Raw genomic sequence first — 24098 nt, forward strand, 5'->3', positions numbered from 1 at the left:
CTTGCCGTGAACCCTCCTTCGACTTTTCGAAAGCTATGGGATCAAGCACAGTATGTGTCAATACACAGTTTAATATCTGTACTGTTAGTGTATCTGTCCTCTCATTCCAATTGACCCTTAAATGAATGGCCAAGTCACACCCTGTGACTCCCCTCATTTTTTTTTTCAAATGCGAATTTAGGAGCAGATATACACCTAACAACTTTACCTCTGCGAGCCGTCTCGCAGGCTTTGCAATTTACCATCCGAATGTTCCTGGATGTAAATAGCATGTGGGATGGCTGCCGAAGGGCTACCTAAAGAAAAATGAAACAAAGTTTGGAACGAAAAGGTCGAATGAGTTGCGTATGGGCCGCTACGGGTAAGATTTGGATGGGATCGCCGGGTAAGGCGTGCTGTGCCGTACCCGAGCTTGGCTGACCAAAGGGGTTCTCAGACAGGGCGGGTCCTCAATGCCGTTTGTCCACTGCCTGAGTAACCTGAGATGAACGGGTAGGAATGAATTCATCGTGGGATTGCAGCCTCTATTCACAGAATAGAGGGGCACCTGAAAAACAAGGGAGGAGCCAAGATGCTCCAACATCTGAAAACAGATTACAAGTCGTGAACTTTGTCGGTTCAGCAGAAGACATTTCCAGTGATATGGCGGGGGAATGTGAGATGGCCACAAGCTTTTCAGCTGAAAAGGCTGTGATCTGATCTCCAATCAAACCCTTAATATTATCAACAAGCAAACAAACAAACACAAACAAACAAAACATACGTGCAGGTTCCATCAGTGGTGGCGTGGGGCTGTGAAAAGCTGTTTAAATTTAAACACTGAACATTTAACAAACACATACAAACAAACATGCAACGAATATCGTACAGGTTCCATCAGAAAGAAGGATACTGTAAATTACATTTGGCTTGGGGTGTAACTAGCATATGGAGCCAGTGCAGTGTGACCGAAGAAGAGAGGAAGGAGAGAAACAAAAATGAACTGGCATTGCTGAGGTATCCCTGCCATGAGAAGTGGTGGGTAAGCGCTCATAGTTTGCATGGGGCAGCTGGGACCTTGTAGCTGCTGTGGGTGTGTTCTCTTTCATATCTGGGGGCGGGTCTAGCTGGTGCTGGGGGTCTCCTGCAATCTCGGGCGAAGTGTCCTGGCTGCCTACAGTTGTAACATGACGCCTGAGGCACATAAGGCGGAGCAGGCACTCTGGTGCATTGTTCCCTTGTGTACTGTTCCCTGAGTGGGGGGTTGGGGCTGTTGGTTTCATTGCTGCTTCGGGGGGCATTGGTGGGCTGATTCTGTTGCTGTTTTGGGGGGGCTTGACATTCTCGAGCGTAATGTCCTAACTGTCCACAGTTAAAACATTCCTGTGACTTGGTCTGCTGTGGGCTGTTCCTTCCCTCATTTACACATGCGGGGTTTTGATGTGTTTTAACTGGATGTATGTCTGCATCTGCCTGCTCTTCGGGATTTATAAATGCTGTTTTATTGTGGATGGATTGCTGCCAAACGCGGGACAATCTTTTCAAAACCCATTTTTCATTATGGGCCTCTTCTGAGGGGTCATAATTGCTGCAGACATTCTGTCCTGCATCTGTGGCATGGGAGATTATGTTGCGGGTCCATTTAACCATATTGTCTCGGTTTAAATGTGCGCGGTCTAATTCGCCAAAAACGGCATTGAAATGGATCCACAGCCTTCCTGCGAATGCTGTGGGATGCTCTGTCCTCTTTTGCCTACATCTATTTAGGCCTTTGACTGAGTCTCCTCGGTTATACCCTATTGCATCTAAAATGGATGTGTGCATTCCCTCTAGTGTGCCTCCTCCAACGTTCTGTGGGTCGGGGAGGGCTGCTACTACGGATGGGTCTAAGCTCAGAACCGTGAGCTTAACCTGCTCTCTCTCGTCCAGGCCGTACATGGTAGCCTGCTGTTTAACATTTGCGAAAAATTGGTGGGGGTCTGCGGTGGGGAGAAACGGAGTGATCTTCTCACACGCGTCCCTGAGTTGCGTTACAGTTAAGGGGGTGGTGTAGGTGATTTCGGGTGCGCCGTCTGTGGTTGCCTTTCTTTGGGTGGTGACTGGATTCATGGAGGCGGGTGCTATCTGATCTTTGGGGGGTTGGGGTGCTTTCCTTTTCTGCTGCGCTGCTGTTCCTTGAACATAGCGCTGCGCTGTCTCACTCAGTTCCTGCCAGTCTGGGGCATTCTCCTCATCTAACTGCGTTCCAAAGGTGCTTTGGAACCCATTCTGCACTGAAAGCAGCGATTGCAGCTCCGCAATCTGCTTCCTACATTTTGCATGGTCTACTGTGCTCTGTCTTTGTTCTGTGGTGGCAGCATGGAGTGCTCTTAAAGCTGCCTTTAGGTCAGAGCATTGCCTCTGCAATGCCTCTACCTGCTTTTCTGATTCCTCTCTTATCAGGACTGCACGTTGCACATCCTGATAGGCTTTTTCGTATTGGGTCTGGGAACTGCTCAGATGGGCTAGACACGATTGATGTGCCCTCTTGGCATCATCCACCTCTCTACCCTTCTCTGCCAGCTTCCCTCTTAGTTCTAAGTTTTCCTTCTCGATGTCCCCGACATCCACTTTGCTCATTCTATTGCGTTCTTCTAATTCTGCTTGGAGCGTCCGAACGACCTCCTCAGTGCCTCGCAACTGTGCCAAACAGGACACGATTGCCATCGGCTTGCGTGATTTACTTAAATTCTTTTTATGAATTTGAGAGAGGTTTTCCCACCAAGTATGTCCTATACTCCCGGGACCTGTCTCCTCATTCATACTGAACTCATTCCACAGGGGCCATCCCTTTCCTTTCAGGTACTTGCGGAGTTCCAGCTCCCACACGGGACACTGACCTACTCGGCTACTGCTGGTCGCTGCGACCAAGAACTGCTCTGGGTTCATGAGGCGTTCCATTGCCTGCATGGCCATTTTCTCTTTCTTACTTAAATTTGGAACAGGGGGTGTTGAGGTAATGTTTTAAAAGACGGGTAAGGCTTTCGCTATGTTCCGTTTACAAAACTCCCGACAGTTCGTCGCAACAAAAATCTCTCAGGTTAACCTTACAACCCTGTTAGTACGTATGCACAAAACACACTTCCGAATTATCGTTATTGGTTGAACACCTTGACCACTTGTGATTTTTTTTCCTTTTTTCCAATCAGATTTCAAATTCAAATTTCTGGGTTCTCACGCAGTGGGGGTGCCACTTGTAACTGCGTCCCGTCTGGAAGTCGCCACTAAATGTTGCTCGTTCTACTGCTAGTGTGATTAACACGCCTCCATTTAAAGGACATGTGCTTAACACTGGTTTGGCTCTGTATCTGTATCTATGCTCAGGAGTCGGCAGGTGCCGTAACAGAGACACCGTCACAAGTTATCAAGGTCAAGTTCAAAGCAATAAGTCTTAACACCGATCAGTAAGTCAGATAACAGATATAATAAATACTCATGCACACGCTAAAAGACTAATACTTATTTCTACTATTAAACGACTAAATACTTATCTAAGTAGGAACCAGCAAGGTCAGGGGACAAGGCCTTTGTTCCTTTCTGGACTGCACCTTCTGTTCACTAATAGTCGGCAAGAGTATAAGCAATGCCTGGGTCACGTAGCGATCGTTGTTTTGGCACTTACTGAAAGATGGCTGATGCTCAACGGCCGGTGATGAAAGACAGGATCTGGAGGCTGGGGTCGGAGTCAGGATGCAACAGCCTAGGCCGGAGTCTGGAAGCAACAGACCGAATCATGTGCTTGACCTTCTTTTTATAGGTCCCAGAGGTCCGTGCCCCTTGGGGCGGGCTCTTTCACCTGCTAGGTATCCATTGGGTCTTTCCCAATCGATATCATTCGAACTCCCCTATCATGGAGTCGTTCCTCGATGACGGGGGCGGTTCCTAGGGGTCATTGACCTTGGTTCTCTGGCGCCATTCTGGCTGGGTAGCTATAGAAAGTATCAATCGATACTTAAAATGTTTCTATTGTATCTGGGACTGGGCCGGTATCATCTCATTAGTATGCAGATCGCTTTCCTATTTGCACCTTTGGCTGAGTCTCTGCACCTCCCTTGAAACCGGTTTTTACGAGTGTCTCACTGTTGAAAGCTTCTGCAAGCTGTTTGTCCTTACTATGGCTGTTTTTCCCTGCAGTCTTAGCAGTTCTCCATTTTGTAGACTGGTGTCCATTTTAGAGGGCTAAATACAGCACAAATTAACCAGGGTATCAGACTGTGTGAGTATATTTAAAAGCTCAACTGGTGATTTTAATTTCCCAGCTTCCTTCTTCCAAGATTGCATCTCGGAGAATGACCTCGATGAAGTCAATATTGAAATATTACGAAATAAACTCTACAAGGTAAAAGCAATATATCTGGTCAGATTGCTGTCTATAATTTACTCCCATGTGTGTGTTAGAAGAACATGGCGAATAGGAGCAGGGGTATGCTGTATGGACACTCAAACCTGTGTCCTATTCAAAAGATTATTGCTCTTCTTTTACACCACCTCCACTCCATCCCCCCACCCACCCACGTCCCATATCCTCTGATTCCCTTAGCGCCCAAACATCCTATCTATCAATTCTGTTTACCGAGTGCACGTTCACAGCTCTCTGGGATAGATCATTCCAAAGATTAACAACCTTTGAGTAAAGAAATTTAGAGTCATAGAATTTTTACAGCATGGAAAGAGGCCCTTTGGCCCATCATGTCCATGCTAGCCATAAATCACCTGCTCTAGTCTTATTTTCCAACCTTTGATCCGTAGCCGTGTCTGCTACGGCATTTCAAATGCTCTTCTAAATACTTCCTAAATGTTGTGAGGGTTCCTGCCTCTACATCCCTTTCAGGCAGTGAGTTCCAGATTCCAAACACCCTCTGGGTGAAAAAAGGTTTTCCTCACATCCCCTCTAAATCTCCTGCCCCTTACTTTAAATCTATTCCCCTGGTATTGACCCCTCATCTCCTCATCTCAGGAGATTTCTCCTCATCTTAGTGCTAAACAGCCAACCTCTTACACTGAAGACTAAGTGTGATTTTATAGATTAATCTGGTCAACCTCTCAAAAAGATTTCAGCATGTAACTCGCTCCTGGATATCTGTAACTGTATAGACACTCAGGGCTAGGGCACGGTCAATTCCAGCCTCCCTAAACCACGAGTCGCAACACAATTGAATGAATAAATAATTCTTCACTAAATACCCTAAGTCTTTGGCCCTTCGCTGTCCAATTAGTACAGTCACCAGGGCAGCACGGCGGCGCAGTGGTTAGCATTGCTGCCTCACCACGCCGAGGTTCCAGGTTCGATCCTGGCTCTGGGTCGCTGTCCGTGTGGAGTTTGCACATTCCCCGTGTTTGCGTGGGTCCCTTTCCCCCTTGCCCGACCCTAGGAAAACTCAGAAATCCCTTTTTAGCATACAGACCCCACATATCCACCTACACCCCAAAGAGCCCTCACTTCGAGTGAAAGTCCCATCACTTCCCTTGTCCAAATATATACCACATTGGCTCCTTTAGCCCATACACCAGCACACAGTGAAACAAACAAACAAACAAAAAGAAAATACAGTCATGAGGTTACATCGGCACATGGCCATTTCTCAATTTCTCAGTTCTGCCACAGTCCTTCTGCCTTCGCAAACTCGCCCACTGCCTCCGCCGTTCCAAAATGAAAGTCCTTGAGCTTGTAAGTCACCCTCAGCTTCGCTGGATATACAATGCCACACTGCACCTTGCTAATGTACAGTGCCCTCTTCACCCGGTTGAAAGCAGCCCGCCTCCTCACCAGCTCCACCGTAAAGTCCTGGTATACACGTATACCAGCTCCAGCCCACTGCACCACCTGCTTCTGCTTGGCCCAGCACAGGACCTTCTCCTTCACACTGTACCTACGGAAGCACAGAGTCACTACCCTTGGCGGCTCACCCGCCTTTGGTACAGGCCTCCACGAACGATGAGCCCGATCCAGTTCATATCAGGAGGGATCCTCCCCCTCCCCCCAATAGTTTTGCCAGCATAGCGGCAAAATACTCAGTCGGCCTCGGCCCTTCCACTCCTTCGGGCAGCCCCACAATCCTCAAATTCTGTTACCTGGATCTGTTTTCCAGGTCTTCCATTTTCCCTCGCAGATCCTTGTTAATCTCCATCACCTTCCGCATCTCCTTCCCCATCGACGTAAGTTGATCACCGTGCTGCAATAATGTCTCCACTTCCTTCAGTGCCTCCCCTTGCTTCCGCACCTCCGCCACTGCGCTCTACACCGCCGTCGTCACTGGGGAAATCGCCTCCTCCACCAGCACACTCAACACCTCCCTCATCTCCTTCCTCATTGTCTCCATGTATTTTGTAAACTGCCTTTCGAATTCCGCAGCCATCACCTTGGTTATTTCTTCAGCCGTAAGCAATGCGGCCTCCCCTGGTGCTCCAGCCTCCATTTTCCTTGGTGACCCCGCGGTGACCTTTCTACTCCCCGACGGACTTTCAGCTGTTTTCACAGCCGTTTTCTTACTAGACCTCGACATATCCCTTCCCTGTGCTTTCTCCTGGCCTTCACCGCCTTCGCTGCCCCTAGAACCGGGCGTCAATCCCCGACAATGCCATTCCCAAACGGGAGCCCTCCAATGCGCGGCTGCCTCCCGCCCGCCGTCACCGGAAGTCAGCCGTCACCGCTTCTTCAATGGCCTTGGTGAGATCTTTTCATAGTTCTTCCCTCTGCTGCTAGAATTCAGCTTTAATAAAGGCCCTCAAGTCAGCTTGAGGCCTTTAAGCTCACTCTTCCCCCGCCTGCATGCTGGAAGAGGCTTTTGTCTTTGCTGCAGCTTCAGCCAAATCTTTCACTGTTTCTGACGGGTCTAGTAACCAAGAGACATACCATTCCTGGAGGAAAGTACTCCTCCAACATTCACCTACATCTTTTCATCAAAATTCCACCCCATATTGATTTAAAAAAGAGCTCTTTTCTGTAACCTTGGGCAGGAGCTGCCTTGTGTGTGACCACTTACTCCATGGTCCACACCGGAAGCCCCTTTTCTTCCAATTAAGGGGCAATTTAGCATGGCTTATTCACCTATCCTGCACATCTTCGGGTTGTGAGGGTGAGACCCACGCACACACGGGGAGAACTCCACAGTGACCAGGGCCGGGACCAAACCCGGATCCTCATCCTTGGATCAAAATGATAACAGCAAAAAATAAAAAAGGGGGAAAAAGGTAATCAACAGGAAGAGCCTTTGCAGTATCTGTTATTCTATCTATAAGCCCCCCTCCCCAAAATTCCAGTTAGATTCACTTTATTTCTTTAATCAATCTGAGCAGAACCATTCTATTTTTTAAAAATAAATTTGGTGTACCCAATTTTTTTTACAATTGTGGGCAGTTTAACGTGGCCATTCCACCTACCCTGCACATCTTTTTGGGTTGTGGACATGAGTCCCATGCAGACACTGGGAGAATGTGCAAACTCCACATAGACGGTGACCCTGTTGATTGTCTTTTTTCCCCTTTTTAAATTTTTTGCTGTTATCATTTTTATCCATGGATGAGGACCTGGGTTCAATCCAGGGCCAGGTTCCAGGGCCAGGATCGAACCTGGGTCCTCAGTGCCGTGAGGCATCAGTGCGAGCAGAACCATTCATGAATAATTTCTTAAGGGCGGCACGGTGGTGCAGTGGTTAGCACTGCTGCTTATGGCGCTGCGGACCTGTGTCCAGTCCCGGCCCTGGGTCACGGTCTGTGCGAAGTTTGCATATTCTGCGTGGGTCTCACCGTCACAACCCAAAGGTGTGTAGGATAGGTGAATAAGCCATGCTAAATTGCCCCTTAATTGGAAAAAAATAATTGGTTATTCTAAATTTATTTTTAAAAAACAACAAAAATGATTTCTTGCTCACGAGCTTCAGGGTTGTCACTTTCTTGTTTCAGGCTTACCTCGAATCATTTTACAGCTTCTGTAAAGAACAGGGTGGGCAGACGGAAGAGGTGATGTGTCCCATCCTGCAGGTAAGCACTTTAATCACTTGTCCCACTGTGATAATCCAGAGAACCATTAAAATAGGCATTGAACAATAAACCATCAGTCAAGAGTCAGGTTTGGGCCCAGTCACAGGGAGTTCAGAGACCCACAGGTAGAGTAGGATCTGTGTAGCCATCTATAGGAGTTTCAACCATGTGTACTCGGTATTAGGGGTATTATGGTACCTAGGTTGGAGGTACCTGGTGCTGTAAGATCATTGGTGTTGGAGGTACCTGATACTGTAAGATCATTGGTGAAGCCTGCCTGCTGGTTCCGCCCAGTAAGGCGGAGTATAAGAGTCTGTGTTTCCCTAGCTGCTGCATTCTGTACCTGCGCTGCTGGGGGAAACATCTAGTTCGATAAATTGATGCACGATCAATAACTTCCGAAGTGAGATTGTAGGACAATTGAGGGCTTTATTGAACTAGATGTTTCCCCCAGCAGCGCAGGTACAGAATGCAGCAGCTAGGGAAACACAGACTCTTATACTCCGCCTTACTGGGCTGAACCAGCAGGCAGGCTTCACCAATGATCTTACAGCATCAGGTACCTCCAACCTAGGTACCGTAATACCCCTAATACCGACTACCACAGACCATTATCACTCGATTCCAAGGATCTCAGAGCAAAGTGCTACCTGATTCTGGGGCCTGTGTATGAGGACTGAGAAAGCAAGACAAAAAACAAAATAACAGACTGGAAGAGACCTACTTGAGAATTGAAATAGGGAAAAGAAACTGGAAAAAGTTACAGAGAAAGTGAGTGCAACAGTGGGGAATGGTTAAATCAGTGACCAGTAGAGTTCAGCAGGCATATATTCCACTTAAACACAAGCCTGCAATGAAACACCATGGATGAATGAAAAGATGAGGAACATTGAAAAATAGCAATAATTAAGTAGACGCCCAACAAAGGAGAGGATGACAAATAGGAACATAAATAGATTAGAAAAGAATGTAAAAACAGGAATTAGGTAAATCAGAAGGAATTACGAAACTAAATTATCAAAGAATGTGAAAAATAAAATAAAGTACCCAACAAACACATAAAAGTGTGACAGGTTTAGATAAGGTAGACAAAGGAAATCTGTTCAGGGATAGTCCAGGGAGTATGGGGTAAAGATTTAAGATTTTGAGCAAGAGACACTGAATAATAATCTACAAGTAGGCCTGCATTAACACTGCATTGAAGTTACTGTGAAAATCCCCTAGTCACCAATTTCCGGCACCTGTTCGGCTACACAGAGGGAGCATTCAGAATGTCCAAATTACTAAAGTAGACTAACTAAACTAAAATTACTAAACAGCACGTCTTTCAGGAAACCGGAGCACCCGGAGGAAACCCACGCACACACGGGGAGGATGTGCAAACTCCGCACAGACAGTGACCCAAGCCGGGAATCGAAACTGGGTCCCTGGCGCTGTGAAGCAACAGTGCTAAGCGCAGGGGGCTATGTGGAAGAATATTCTTTACACAGCGAGTAATACTGATCTGGAAGTTGCTGCCTATAAAGGTTGTAGAACCCGAGATAATGAATGGTTTTTGAAAGGAAATTGGAAAAGCACAGGAGGCAAATAATCTTGCAGGACTACAGGGATGAGGTAGATGAATGGAACTGACTGGATTGCTTTACAGAGAACCAGGGGACTTGATGGGCCAAATGGCCTCATTCAGGGCCATTATGGCTATGACTCCAGAACTCTAAATAACAAAGGACAGGGTTACTAAGAGATGTACAAGCTAAACTCACAGGCAGGGGGTACCTGACAGAAATAATTAATGTCTGTCTCAGTATTAATGGTAGACTAACAAAGTGGACATGATCATAGAAAAAGAGATCAAAAAAGATATAAAGACATTTTAGATTTAGGGATGATAAGTGATAGGCAAAGTAAACTTAGAGAGGATAAGTCCCCTGGTTTGGCAAGATTGTAACTTGTATCCATACATGTTAAAATAAGTTATGGAACAGATAACAGAGGCACCATTCCACACATATAACAATTCACCAGAAAAGGGAATACTACCAAGAGACATCTAATATCATACCTATATTTAAAAAGGGAGATAGAAAAAGTCCAGCGAACGATACAACAGCAAAATATTGCAGATGCTAGAACTATGAAATAAAAAGAGGAAAACGTAGCAGTTCTCAGCAGGGCAGATCGCCTCTGTAGAAAGAAACAGAGTTAATGTTTCTGCTTAACAACAAAGTATTTCGAGCATTTTCTGTTTTTATTCCAGGGAACAACAGATCAGTTGGGGCCATTTTAGTTCAGTTGCTAGATGGCTTGTATGTGGTTCAGAATAACCTCAACAGCATGGGGTCAATTCCCATTCCAGCAGAAATAGACTTGTGACCTGACTCCTCGCCCTATCCCTGACAGTGGAAGGCAATGGCAAACCACTGCCGACAAAACAAACTGCCAAGACAATGGCTCAGGGTGAAGCACCAGCAGACGATGAGAGCTAAGGACCTGCTTACAGGCAGAGCACACATGACGGAGCATGACATAGGCCAGTTAGCTTTAAACCAGCGGTAGGAAAGATGAGGAAACCGTTACTCAAAGATGTGACAGAAAAACATCTATAATCTGAAAATACAATGAAGAGTAATCAACATGGACTTTGAAAGGGAAGATCTTGCGTGGCCAAACTTACTGAATTTTTTGAAGAGTTAAAAGAAAAACTTTTTAAGAGTAATAGCAGTAGTCATAATCTTTTTGGATTTCCTAAAGACTTTTAATTAGGTACCAGCAGTAGACCATGAGTAAGATTAAGGGGGCCACATACCACTTGAAAAAGAAGTGTCTAAACGGGGTAGAGAAACAGAGGGATCTGGGAGTACTACAAATAGTGACCAGATTAATAAGGCCATTAAAATCATAAACTCCTGCAGTTCAATGCTTTTTTAAAATTTAGCGTACCCAATTAATTTTTTCCAATTAAGGGGCAATTTAGCCAATCAGCCTACCCTGTACATCTTCGGGTTGTGGGGGCGAAACTCATGCAAACACAGGGAGAATGTGCAAACTCCCGAGCTGGGATCGAACCTGGGACCTCGGCGCCGTGAGGCAGTAGTGATAACCACTGCACCACCATGCTGCCCATCAGTTCATTTCTATAGAGATCGGACTGCAAAGCAGCGAGGTTACAAAATAAGTATCAAACTTTGGTTAGACCACACTTGTACTGTACACAGTTCTTATCCTCATATCATTGAAAGGATATATAGAGTTTGGAGACAAATAAAATTCACAAGGATATTACCAGAACTTTTTTTTTTTACATTTAGAGTACCCAATTATTTTTTCCAATTAAGGGGCAATTTAACGTGGCCAATCTGCCTACCCTGCACATCTTTGGGGTTGTGGGGGTGAAACCCACGCAGACACGGGGAGAATGTGCAAACTCCACACGGACAGTGACCCAGGGCCGGGATTTGAACCCGGGTCCTCAGCACCGTAGACAGCAATGCTAACCACTGTGCCACTGTGCTGCCCCGGATATTACCAGAACTGGGAGATATCCTTATCAGGGAAAGCTGAAGAGGCTGGGACTCCATTCTCCAGAAATACAGAATACTGAGGAGTGACCTGAGACGAGTAATGAAAGGTTTAATAAAGAGAAGGAAAGAAGATGTTTCCACAGAATTGTTACGACCCCGAATTAGGCCATTCTGCCCACTCTGTCTGTACCCGCTCTCCAAATGAGCATCATGACTTTGTGCCATTCCCCTGCCTTTTCCCTATACCCCTGCACATTGTTTCTATTCAAATAATCATCTCATTCTCTCCTTGAATGCCTCAATTGAACCTGCCTCCATCACGCTTCCAGGCAGTGCATTGCAGACCCAAACCACTCGCTGTGTGAAAAAGTATTTTCTCACAGTACATTTGTTTCTTTAGCAAATCACTTTAAATCTGTTCTTGGTCCTTTTATGAACGAGAACAGCTGTTCCCTTTCTACTCTGTCCAACCCCCTCACAATTTTTAATATCTCTATCCAATCTCCTCTTAGCTTTCTCTCCCAGGAGAACAGTTCCAACCTCTCCAACCTATCCTCATAACTGACGTTTCACATCAATTTGGGGCAGCACGGTAGCATTGTGGATAGCACAATCGCTTCACAGCTCCGGGGTCCCAGGTTCGATTCCGGCTTGGGTCACTGTCTGTGTGGAGTCTGCACATCCTCCCCGTGTGTGCGTGGGTTTCCTCCGGGTGCTCCGGTTTCCTCCCACAGTCCAAAGATGTGCAGGTTAGGTGGATTGGCCATGATAAATTTCCCTTAGTGTCCAAAATTGCCCTTAGTGTTGGGCGGGGTTGGGTTATGGGGATAGAGTGGAGTTGTTGACCTTGGGTGGGGTGCTCTTTCCAAGAGCCGGTGCAGACTCGATGGGCTGAATGGCCTCCTTCTGCTCTGTAAATTCTATGAAACTATCCCTGGAACCATTCTTGTAAACCTCTCCTGCACTCTCTCCAATGCATTCACATCCTCCTATAGTGTGGCGCCAAGAACTGTACACAATACTCCAGCTGAGGTCTAACTAGTGTCTTGTAGAAGTTCAGCATAACCTCCTTGCTATTGTACTCTGTGCCCCTAATAATAAAGCCCAGAAAACTAAATATTAACTGCTGTCACCAACTGTCCTGCCACCTTCAATGATCTATGTACATATATACCCTGGCACTGCTCCTCCTGCCCCTTAAGAATGTTATCCCTGGACTTCCAGTGGCGACAGGTAGGAGAAGGTTGCACATAAATAGAGGTTTTTCACAGTAACTTCATTGAAGCCTACTTGTGACAATAAGTTTTTATTATTATTATATTATTATTATAAGGTAGCTCCCACCGTGGTCTTTGTGTTTTGGACTTTTTAACCCGGTGTTCGGGGATTTTGGTTACAAAACCGGCCCGAATGGGAAAAAGGAATTTGTCGGCGAAAGAGTGTCAAAATCTATGAAGAGGTTGGTGGTAAGAAGATTTCAGAGAGTAATCCATCAATAGAGCCAGAAAGCCCATGAAGCTCAGCAGGAGGTAAGGCGGTGAATCCGGCCTTGGGTGTGGTTGCTCATGTCACCGTGGAAACGCTGACTGAGATGATGGTTCAGTAGTTTGAAAAACAGTTTGCGAAGCATTTTGAGGAGCAGGGCAGGGTGATGATGGAAACCCTCAAGCAGTCAATTGAGGAGGCACTTGGCCCAATGCGGGAGAAGCTGGAAAATACTTTGGAGGCGGTGAAGGAGCATGATGGGGGGGGGGGGTTGAAGGGTATGGAGATGGCCTTTTCATGGTATTGTGATCGAATCACCTCATTGGGAGCTGAGATGTTGCTGTTGGAGAAGAGGAACGAGGCTCTGATGGTAAAGGTGGATGACTTGGATGACAGGTCCAGGAGTCTGAACCTTAGAATCGTGGGGTTACTGGAGGGGGTGGAGGGCCTAAAGCCGACTGAGTACTTTTTACAGATATTTGTCATGCTTTGGGGGGAGGGGGGTGGGAAGGATTACCTCTCCAGAATTGGATTAGGACCACCAAGTGCTCTGGCGGAAGCCTCGGGCGAATGAGTGGGTGGTGATTATTGAATTCCACAGCTTCCAGGAAAAGGAGCAGGTTCTGCAAAGGCCCAAAGTGAATTGGGACTTGAGATGGGAAGGAAACATAATTCGGATATACTAAGATGTCGGCGCGGAGTTGGCAAAGCCACATGCAGCTTTTAATAAGGCAAAGTCAGCGCTGTTCAGCAGTGGAGTCAGGTTTGGAGTGGCGTACCCAGCGAGGCTGACTGACTTTTCAGTTGAAAGATCATTTTTTCAATACATTGGAGGAGGCAGAGGCATTTGTCAAGGAGCATGGACTTGGTCTTGAATGAAAGGATTCGATTGGGCCTTTAATGGGGATGGTTGGGAGATGCTTTGTAGTTTGTATGTGGTGTATGTTTGGGATTGAGGGGGCTACGGTTGTCAAGGGGTAGTGGTTAGAGTAACAATATGGGGAATATATGGCCCCCTGGGGGAGTTTGAGTATTGTATGGGTGTTGGGCTTTGGCTGCTTATCCATAGCTGGAACGGGTTGGAGAGCGTAGATTTTCCTTTGTTCTTTGGACATACACCCTGGGTGGGGGGGTTACCTTTGCTAGCTGTAAACTTTCAGCTAGTGAACAGGAGTGATGTGGGGGGGAGGGGCTGCGGCTTGTTGGACCTGCTTGGGCAAGATTCAGTGAGCCTAGCTTATTTGTTAGGTGGGGGTACGAGGGGGAGATAGAATGGAGCCATGTCTCTGGGAAGCTTTTTTCAAGCTTATGGTGGGGGGGGGGGGGGGGGGGGGTGTGTGTGTGTGTCTTGAGTGAGTCCTGGGCCCGGGCCGACCAAAGGGGGCAACCCTTGCCTTTTATCTTTAGAAATTGGTCACGGTTAGTCGGTAGTAAGGGAGGGGGGAGGGGGGGCAAGGGGTGTTTATGGATTGGGGGTTTTTTCTATTCAAGAGTAGGGGTTTGTAAATGGTATTTTGTTTGTATGAATTTGTTTATTTTATTATATAAAATGAAGACTTTAATAAAAATATATATATTTTTTAAAATATAATTTTTATTGGAATTTTTTACAGAAAATATAAAACGTAACGACCAACAATGAAATGCAACAAAATAACCCATAATAACTGTAACACCCCCAGACCGTATCGACGCATGTATCCCATCCCCCACCCCCCCAACCCCAATGAACAACAAAAGAACTTAAAAATAAATTTAAATTAAATAAACAAACATAGTCATCGTCCGCCCCCCCCCCACCTTTTCCCTCCCCCTTCCCCCCCTCCCCCCCGGGTTGCTGCTGCTACTGACCCCGTACCCTATCGTTGAGCCAGAAAGTCGAGAAAAGGTTGCCACCGCCTAAAGAACCCTTGTACCGACCCTCTCAGGGCGAATTTGATCTTCTCTAGCTTAATGAAACCCGGCATGTCATTGATCCAGGTCTCCACGCTTGGGGGCCTCGCATCCTTCCATTGTAGCAAGATCCTTCACCGGGCTACTAGGGATGCAAAGGCCAGCACACCGGCCTCTTTCGCCTCCTGCACTCCCGGCTCCACCCCAACCCCAAAAATCGCGAGTCGCCATCCTAGCTTGACCCTGGATCCCACCACCCTCGACACCGTCCTCGCCACCCCCTTCCAGAACTCCTCCAGTGCCGGGCATGCCCAGAACATATGGGCATGGTTCGCTGGACTCCCCGAGCACCTGACACACCTGTCTTCACCCCCAAAGAACCTACTCATCCTCGTCCCAGTCATGTGGGCCCGGTGCAGCACCTTGAATTGGATGAGACTAAGCCGCGCACACAAGGAGGAAGAATTAACCCTCTCCAGGGCATCAGCCCATGTCCCGTCTTCGATCTGTTCCCCCAGTTCCCCCTCCCACTTAGCTTTCAGCTCCTCTACTGACGCCTCCTCCGCCTCCTGCATAACCTTGTAGATATCAGATATCTTCCCCTCTCCGACCCAGACCCCCGAAAGCACCCTGTCGCTCACCCCCCTCGCGGGAAGCGAAGGGAATCCCTCCACCTGCCGCCTAGCAAATGCCTTTACCTGCAGATACCTGAACATGTTTCCCGGGGGGAGCCCAAATTTCTCCTCCAACTCCCCCAGGCTCGCAAACCTCCCATCAATAAACAGGTCCCTCAGCTGTCTGATGCCCGCTCTGTACCAACCCTGAAATCCCCCATCAATGTTCCCCGGGGCGAACCTATGGTTCCCCCTTAACGGAGCCTCCATCGAGCCCCCCACTTCTCCCCTATGTCGCCTCCACTGCCCCCACATCTTGAGGGTAGCCGCCACCACCGGACTCATGGTATACCTCGTAGGAGGGAGCGGCCACGGCGCCGTTACCAGGGCCCCCAGGCTTGTATCTCCACAGGACGCCCTCTCCATCCATTTCCATGCTGCCCCCTCCCCCTCCATTACCCACTTGCGCACCACCGACACATTGGCCGCCCAATAATACCCCGAGAGATTGGGCAACGCCAGCCCCCCCCCCCCATCTCTAACCCGCTCCAAGAAGACCCTCCTCACCCTCGGGGTCCCATGCGCCCAAACAAAGCTCATGATGCTGCTAGTCACCCTTCTAAAAAAGGCCCTCGGGATAAAGGTGGGCAAACACTGAAAAAGGAACAAGAACCTCGGGAGAACTGTCATTTTGACGGACTGCGCTCTACCCGCCAACGATAGCGGCACCATGTCCACCTTTTAAATTCCTCCTCCATCTGTTCCACCAGCCTGGTAAAATTAAGCTTATGTAGAGTCCCCCAACTCCTGGCCACCTGCACCTCCAGGTATCTGAAACTCTTCACTGCCCTCTTAAATGGGAGTCTCCCAATTCCCTCCTCCTGATCACCCGGGTGTACTACGAATACCTCACTCTTGCCTAAATTTAACTTATAGCACGAGAAGCCCCCAAATTCCGCTAACAGCTCCATCACCCCCGGCATTCCCCCTTCTGGATCCGCCACATACAACAGCAGGTCGTCCGCATACAGCGATACCCGATGTTCCTCCCCACCCCGCACCAGACCCCTCCATCTCCCTGACTCCCTCAACGCCATAGCCAAAGGTTCAATCGCCAGTGCAAAGAGCAAGGGGGACAGGGGGCACCCCTGCCTGGTCCCACGGTAGAGCCTAAAGTACTCCAATCTCCTTCCATTGGTAACTACACTTGCCATCGGAGCCGCGTAGAGCAGCCTCACCCATTTGATGAATCCCTCCCCGAATCCGAACCTCTCCAGCACCTCCCACAGGTACCCGCACTCAACTCTATCAAACGCTTTCTCCGCATCCAGCGCCACCACTATCTCCGCCTCCCCCTCCACTGCCGGCATCATAATAACATTTAGCAAGCTCCGCACATTCGTGTTGAGCTGCCGTCCCTTGACAAATCCTGTCTGATCCTCGTGTATCACCCCTGGCACACAGTCCTCTATCCTGGTGGCCAGGATCTTCGCCAGCAACTTAGCGTCAACATTGAGGAGCGAGATAGGCCTGTATGATCCACACTGCAAGGGGTCCTTATCCCGCTTTAGGATCAGAGAGATCAGTGCCCGCGACATCGTCGGGGGCAAAGCCCCCCCTCCCATGCCTCATTGAAGGCTCGCACCAACAGGGGGCCCACCAGATCCGCATACTTTTTATAAAATTCCACCGGGAACCCGTCCGGCCCCGGCGCCTTACCTGACTGCATTTGTCCAATCCCCCTGACTAGCTCCTCCAACTCTATCGGCGGCCCCAGCCCCTCTACCGCTCCTCTTGAACCCTTGGGAAACATAGCCTGTTCATGAAGCTCTCCATCCCCCCTCTCCCCATCGGAGGTTCTGACCGGTACAGTTCCTCGTAGAAGTCCCTAAAGACCCAATTTACTTCTGTCCCCTTCTGCACTACATTCCCACCCCTATCCGTCACTCCACCAATTTCCCTAGCCGCATCTCGCCTGCAGAGCTGATGCGCCAACATCCTGCTCGCCTTAATAAAAATATTTTTAAAAATAATTTTACCCCTTTTTATTATCTCCTCATGTGCTTCCTTCCAAGTACATCACCTCACACTTCTCCACGTTGAACCTAATCTGCCCCCAACTGCCCACTCCACCTATCTGCCCACTCCACTAAATTGTCCATGTTTTATTGAAGTTCTACACTGTCCTCTTCACAATTTACAATACTTCCAAGTTTTGTATCATCCGCAAACTTTGAAATTGTCCCCTGCACACCAGGATCTGGATCATTAATGTATATCTTGTGGGGGAGTCCAACATTAGGGGCCATGGATATAAAGATAATTGTGAATAAACTCAATAGGGAGCTCATGAGAAACATCTTTATGTAGAGAATAGTGAGAATGCAGAACTCCTGACCGACGAAGTAGTTGAACCAAATAGAACCTCTTGAAGAGGAACCGAGATAGGTACTTGAGGGAGGAAAGAATAGGAGAACATGTTGATGGGGTTAGATGAGGTGAAATGGTAAGAGACTCATGTGGAACATGAACACTGCCGTAGATCATTTGAATAGCTTGTTGGTGCTGTGCTCTCTATGTATTTCAACATGTCTAATTCAGGGGTGTCTCTCCATGAACTCAGTCTCACTGTGGGTTTCTCTCTCATTCCCTGCTATTTTCCTGTCTAGTTTGAAGCTGACCGCCGTGCATTTATCATCACTCTGAACTCCTTTGGCACCGAGCTGAGCAGAGAGGATCGGGCTGCACTCTACCCTTGTTGCGGAAGGTTGCACCCAGATGGTTTGACTCTCTTGTCCAAAGCTGAGGATTTTGAGCATGTGCGTGCAGTTGCTGAATATTATGCGGTACGTTCTCTAACTGATATCGAAGCTCACATTGTCACACCGATCAATGTTCAGTCAATGTGCTCTTCCTGTTCACTGCCAGTCAAACTTTCCCCATTCTGTCCTGGACCTTTACGAGTGTTGGAGTGAAAGACGAGGCTCTGAACCCAGTCCAGATCCCACAATTTCCTGTCTGAGCAGCTGAGACCTTCTCTGTCTGGGCAGCTGAGTGCAATCTCTACCTGGGTGGCTGGGATCCAGTCTCTGTCTGGGTGGCTGGGATCCAGTCTCTGTCTGGGTGGCTGGGATCCAGTCTCTGTCTGGGTGGCTGGGATCCAGTCTCTGTCTGGGTGGCTGGGATCCAGTCTCTGTCTGGGTGGCTGGGATCCAGTCTCTGTCTGGGTGGCTGGGATCCAGTCTCTGTCTGGGTGGCTGGGATCCAGTCTCTGTCTGGGTGGCTGGGATCCTGTCTCTGTCTGGGTGGCTGGGATCCAGTCTGTGTCTGAGTGGCTGGGATCCAGTCTCTGTCTGGGTGGCTGGGATCCAGTCTCTGTCTGGGTGGCTGGGATCCAGTCTCTGTCTGGGTGGCTGGGATCCAGTCTCTGTCTGGGTGGCTGGGATCCAGTCTCTGTCTGGGTGGCTGGGATCCAGTCTCTGTCTGGGTGGCTGGAATCCAGTCTCTGTCTGGGTGGCTGGGATCCAGTCTCTGTCTGGGTGGCTGGGATCCTGTCTCTGTCTGGGTGGCTGGGATCCAGTCTGTGTCTGAGTGGCTGGGATCCAGTCTCTGTCTGGGTGGCTGGGATCCAGTCTCTGTCTGGGTGGCTGGGATCCAGTCTCTGTCTGGGTGGCTGGGATCCAGTCTCTGTCTGGGTGGCTGGAATCCAGTCTCTGTCTGGGTGGCTGGGATCCAGTCTCTGTCTGGGTGGCTGGGATCCAGTCTCTGTCTGGGTGGCTGGGATCCCGTCTCTGTCTGGGTGGCTGGGATCCCGTCTCTGTCTGGGTGGCTGGGATCCAGTCTCAGTCTGGGTGGCTGGGATCCAGTCTCTGTCTGGGTGTCTGGGATCCAGTCTCTGTCTGGGTGGCTGGGATCCAGTCTCTGTCTGGGTGGCTGGGATCCAGTCACTGTCTGGGTGGCTGGGATCCCGTCTCTGTCTGGGTGGCTGGGATCCAGTCTCTGTCTGGGTGGCTGGGATCCCGTCTCTGTCTGGGTGGCTGGGTTCCAGTCTCTGTCTGGGTGGCTGGGATCCAGTCTCTGTCTGGGTGGCTGGGATCCCGTCTCTGTCTGGGTGGCTGGGATCCCGTCTCTGTCTGGGTGGCTGGGATCCAGTCTCTGTCTGGGTGGCTGGGATCCCGTCTCTGTCTGGGCAGCTGAGTGCAATCTCTACCTGGGTGGCTGGGATCCAGTCTCTGTCTGGGTGGCTGGGATCCAGTCTCTGTCTGGGTGGCTGGGATCCAGTCTCTGTCTGGGTGGCTGGGATCCAGTCTCTGTCTGGGTGGCTGGGATCCCGTCTCTGTCTGGGTGGCTGGGTTCCAGTCTCTGTCTGGGTGGCTGGGATCCAGTCTCTGTCTGGGTGGCTGGGATCCAGTCTCTGTCTGGGTGGCTGGGATCCAGTCTCTGTCTGGGTGGCTGGGATCCCGTCTCTGTCTGGGTGGCTGGTTTCCAGTCTCTGTCTGGGTGGCTGGGATCCAGTCTCTGTCTGGGTGGCTGGGATCCCGTCTCTGTCTGGGTGGCTGGGATCCAGTCTCTGTCTGGGTGGCTGGGATCCAGTCTCTGTCTGGGTGGCTGGGATCCAGTCTCTGTCTGGGTGCCTGTTGGCATCTTTGTCTGGACAGATGGAAGCGCTTAAAAGCAAATTACTGTGGATGCTGGAATCTAAAACAAAGGCAGAAAATGCTGGACAATCTCAGCACGTCTGACAGCGTCTGTGGAGAGAGAAGGAAGCTAACGTTTCAAGTCTGGCTCTCTCTCTCTCTCACTCTCTCTCCACAGATGCTGTCAGACGTGCTGAGATTGTCCAGCGTCTCCTGACCTTGTTTTAGATGACAGTGCTTCTGTGTCTGAGAGGCAGAGAGCATCTGTGGCTGGGGTGCTAAGGGGTCTCTTTTTGGCCTTAATTTAAACCCCTTCTGACAGAGGGGAGAGATTTGAATGGGGCATTAAAATGTAATTCAACATTCCACCTCCAATCCGTCTTTCCCGGGAAATGTAACATTCCCAATGACGATTCCGGCTCTGGCGAGGCTCCTGCTAACAGTAGGTTGGGAATTTCATACTGACACGTGGCAGCTGCAACGTAACAGGAGCGGAGGGCAGAACTGACTAGAGGAGGGTCAGATAAGTTTTAAAACTTTATCACTCTTTGAACTCCTTGTGGACCATGCGGTGTGCACCCCCACCCCATCAACTCTCCTAGCACCATGAAGAATCGTTGTTCCCCCCACCCCACCCCCACACAATGGCTACCTCTATCACTGGTATGGGTGGGACTTAAAGCCCATGAGCTGTATTTTGTTTTGGGTAAGTGGGACAGCCTTGTCAGGGCCATTCGAACAGGCCCGATGAGGCAGCAATGCAAAGGCAGGTTAAAGGGGAGCGCGTCTCTGCTGGTATGTGGTGGGGGTTGGGGATGCCTGTCATAATATACACCAGTATATCATGGTGCAGACACACACTGATGGACATACACTAGGACCAATCAACATGCACAAACACCGCAGCCAATCACCAGTTAGAACACACTCACTATAAAGGCAGAGGGCATCACTTTTCCCGCTCATTCTGGATGCTGCCTCTCAGAAGCACAAGAGCTCATCAAGTACAGTACAAACTCACACCACGTGCTGAGTGATTCAACTGGTTAGGACAGGCACAGGTCTCTAGTTAATCTAGTATTGTGTAACCCACAGCAATAGTATGTCTTGTATTTTATAAGAGTTAATAAAATAGTGTTGAACCTTCAGTGTTGGTGGCATATGTCTGCTTCACGAGTCCACAGTGCCCAACACTTCACTGCCTGCATTGGGCCCAGGTAACCTGATCAAGGGAAACAGACCCACACAAACCGCAGCTGGCCGCCAGAATTTCTTTGGTGTCCTCGCCACATGGCACCTGCCCGCTGCTCCCAGTGGTAGTAAGAAGATGCCTTCCTTCGGTGACCTGAAGTCAAATGGGTTGCCCGGCCACCTAGTCCACCACTGCTAAAATACCAGCGGGGTGGGTAGGCAACAGGCAAGGACCCCCCTCATCCCACCTTATTTTGCATTACCCCCACCCTGCCTTTCAGCCTGTCCCCTGTGGCAGGGGATAAATTGCAGCCTGTGTGGGATCTTTTCCCAAGATAATGTTTACTTCTGACCTGCCTCTTATTCCCTTCTGTCAGGAATATAAATTCTTGTTTGAAGGAGCAGAGAAGGATTCAGATGAGAAGACCCTGGAGGACAAGTTCTTTGAATATGAGGTAAAACCGTTATTGGGCTCCTCAGACCTCTCACTCCCTTTCATCAACTATACCCCACTCTCATTCACCTCAATCCCTCTCCTTCTTTCACCCATCACCCTCCGTGCTCCTTCAACCACTCCACCCACCTCTACCCCCTCAGCACAATGTGTAACAGGCTGGGTGTTTGAGTTGAGACTGTATACATTCTGGATTTGTTATTTTAAATGCATTGGCCGGGTGCTGGGTCAGACGCGACCTGGTGATCAAGACATGCTCAAGAGCAAAGGTTGGATGTTGGGAGCTGTCACACGTCATAAAAATCTGAAGCATCCCAAATGAATCCCAAACTTTTTGCTCTGGTGCTTTGTGTGAGAAACCTGTGGGAAATAGCCTGAACCATAGCCTCGGTAGTAACACTGGGGATGAACATTCCTACATCAGTTATTGAAATAGTTCCTGCTCAATTGGAAAAGGAGCGAGATGACAGGGAACAAAGGATGCAAAGACATTGATAGGGCTCAGATCAGGAAAAGGACAGGGTGCTTTCAGCAAAGGAAACTAGTCTCCACAATAAGTAGCTCACCCACCTCAGTCCAAATGTACTCACGCACTACATGAGAACTCCTCAAGATTATGGCCTCGTACTCCTTTATCTGACTGTAACTCTCATGCTCTTCCTTCCCAGGTGAAGCTCAATGTGCTGGCGTTTGATAACCAGTTTCACTTTGGGGTGTTCCACGCTTATATGAAGCTGAAGGAGCAGGAATGTCGGAATATCGTCTGGATCGCAGAATGTATAGCCCAGAGGCATCGCACTCGCATCGACAACTACATCCCCATACTCTAACCACAAGTCACCTAAAGCATGACTGGTGCCTTATTAACTAGTGACCAACTACTGTAACTTGTCCCAGTAACTGATCCTCAGTAGGCAGCATACACCAACTTATTCTGAGTAACCACCTCACCCATCCATGTTGTTCTTTGCTCATCATGTATCATGTCCTCAGTAATCAATATTTAGTCATTTGTTAATCTCAGTAATCAGTCTTGAGGATACAATCCCCTGGTTAGTAGACTAATCACCAGCTCAGCCCCTGGGCGGGAGTTACTGTGATCCCAGTAATACCTCCCTCATTGCTATCTGTCTGATTTCTGCCAAATAACCTTGTTTCATCGTGATTTAGTGTGGAAGGCAAGCAGCATTGGGGTGGATGCACTCTGCCTCAGGTGCCCAATCAGAAATGAGAACTATTCCTTGTGTACATAATAGTCCATTAAAGCAAAGCCATTCTTACCTAACAGGCTTTTTAAGTTCTGTCAAATGTAACATAAGAAATGGGAACAAGCGTAAGTGGCCCCTCAAGCCTCCTCCACCATTTAATAACATCATGGCTAATCTAATTGCAGACTTCACTCCATTGTTCTGTCTACCCCCATAATTCCTGACTCCTTTCTAGATCAAAAAGCCTAAATCTGCTTCGAATGTATTCAATGATCCAGCCTCCACTGCTCTCTTGTTGACAATTCTCCACAGGTAACATGTATAGGAGGTTGTCACACAGCCCAATTACATTGTGTATTGTGATTTTCACACTGCACCAGTCACACTGGCCGATTCTCCTAAAAAAGGAACAAAGTCCCATAGCGAGCGTGTTATTCTTTTGAAACATATTTTATTGAGGCTGCATATACATATATATATACACATCAAACACAACCATAAAACAAAGCAAGCAAACAGGGCTGCACATAATCAAAATAACTGAACAACTAAAATATCTAATACCTCTTTCAATGGCCCCCGACCAGCGCCGCGTCGACCGCGCTCACGCGACTGGCAGTAATTCTCCAGTTCGCGGAGAATCACAGGAAGGCGTTGGAGTCGATCGCGGGTCTGACACCCCATTCCCCGCCCCCCACCCCCACCGAGCGCGATTTCGGCACGGAGGCTCGGAGAATCCCGACCCTTAACTGTTTTTAAAGAAGTCGATGAACGCTGCCATCTCCGGGCAAACCTCTCCACAGACCCTCTCAAGGCGAACTTTATCTTCTCCAACCTGAGGAACTCTGCCAGGTCACTCACCCAAACCCCCGATTTCGGCGGCACCGAATCTCGCCATTCCAATAAGATTCGTCTCCGGGCTACCAGGGAGGCAAAGGCCTGGGCGGCATGTGGCGCAGTGGATAGCACTGGGACTGTGGCACTGAGGACCTGAGGGTTCGATCCCGGCTCTGGGTCACTGTCCGTGTGGTGTTTGCACATTCTCCCCGTGGGTTTCACTCCCCATAATCCAGAGATGTGCAGGTTAGGTGGATTGA

At 48.8% G+C, this 24098-nt stretch overlaps 1 protein-coding gene across 1 annotated transcript; it reads left to right on the plus strand.

Annotated features, from left to right (window-relative positions):
• Window positions 1–484: 484 nt before the first annotated feature.
• Window positions 485–23078, plus strand: LOC119978453 (V-type proton ATPase subunit d 2-like). Its single transcript, XM_038820487.1, has 6 exons — window positions 485–492; window positions 4252–4357; window positions 7921–7998; window positions 18181–18357; window positions 21717–21794; window positions 22462–23078. The coding sequence occupies exons 1-6, from the start codon at window positions 485–487 to the stop codon at window positions 22621–22623; spliced, it is 609 nt and encodes a 202-aa protein (XP_038676415.1). The 3' UTR covers window positions 22624–23078.
• Window positions 23079–24098: the final 1020 nt, after the last annotated feature.

The sequence above is a fragment of the Scyliorhinus canicula genome, chromosome 1 (genome assembly GCF_902713615.1).
Source record: "Scyliorhinus canicula chromosome 1, sScyCan1.1, whole genome shotgun sequence".
Classification (NCBI taxonomy): Eukaryota; Metazoa; Chordata; class Chondrichthyes; order Carcharhiniformes; family Scyliorhinidae; genus Scyliorhinus; species Scyliorhinus canicula.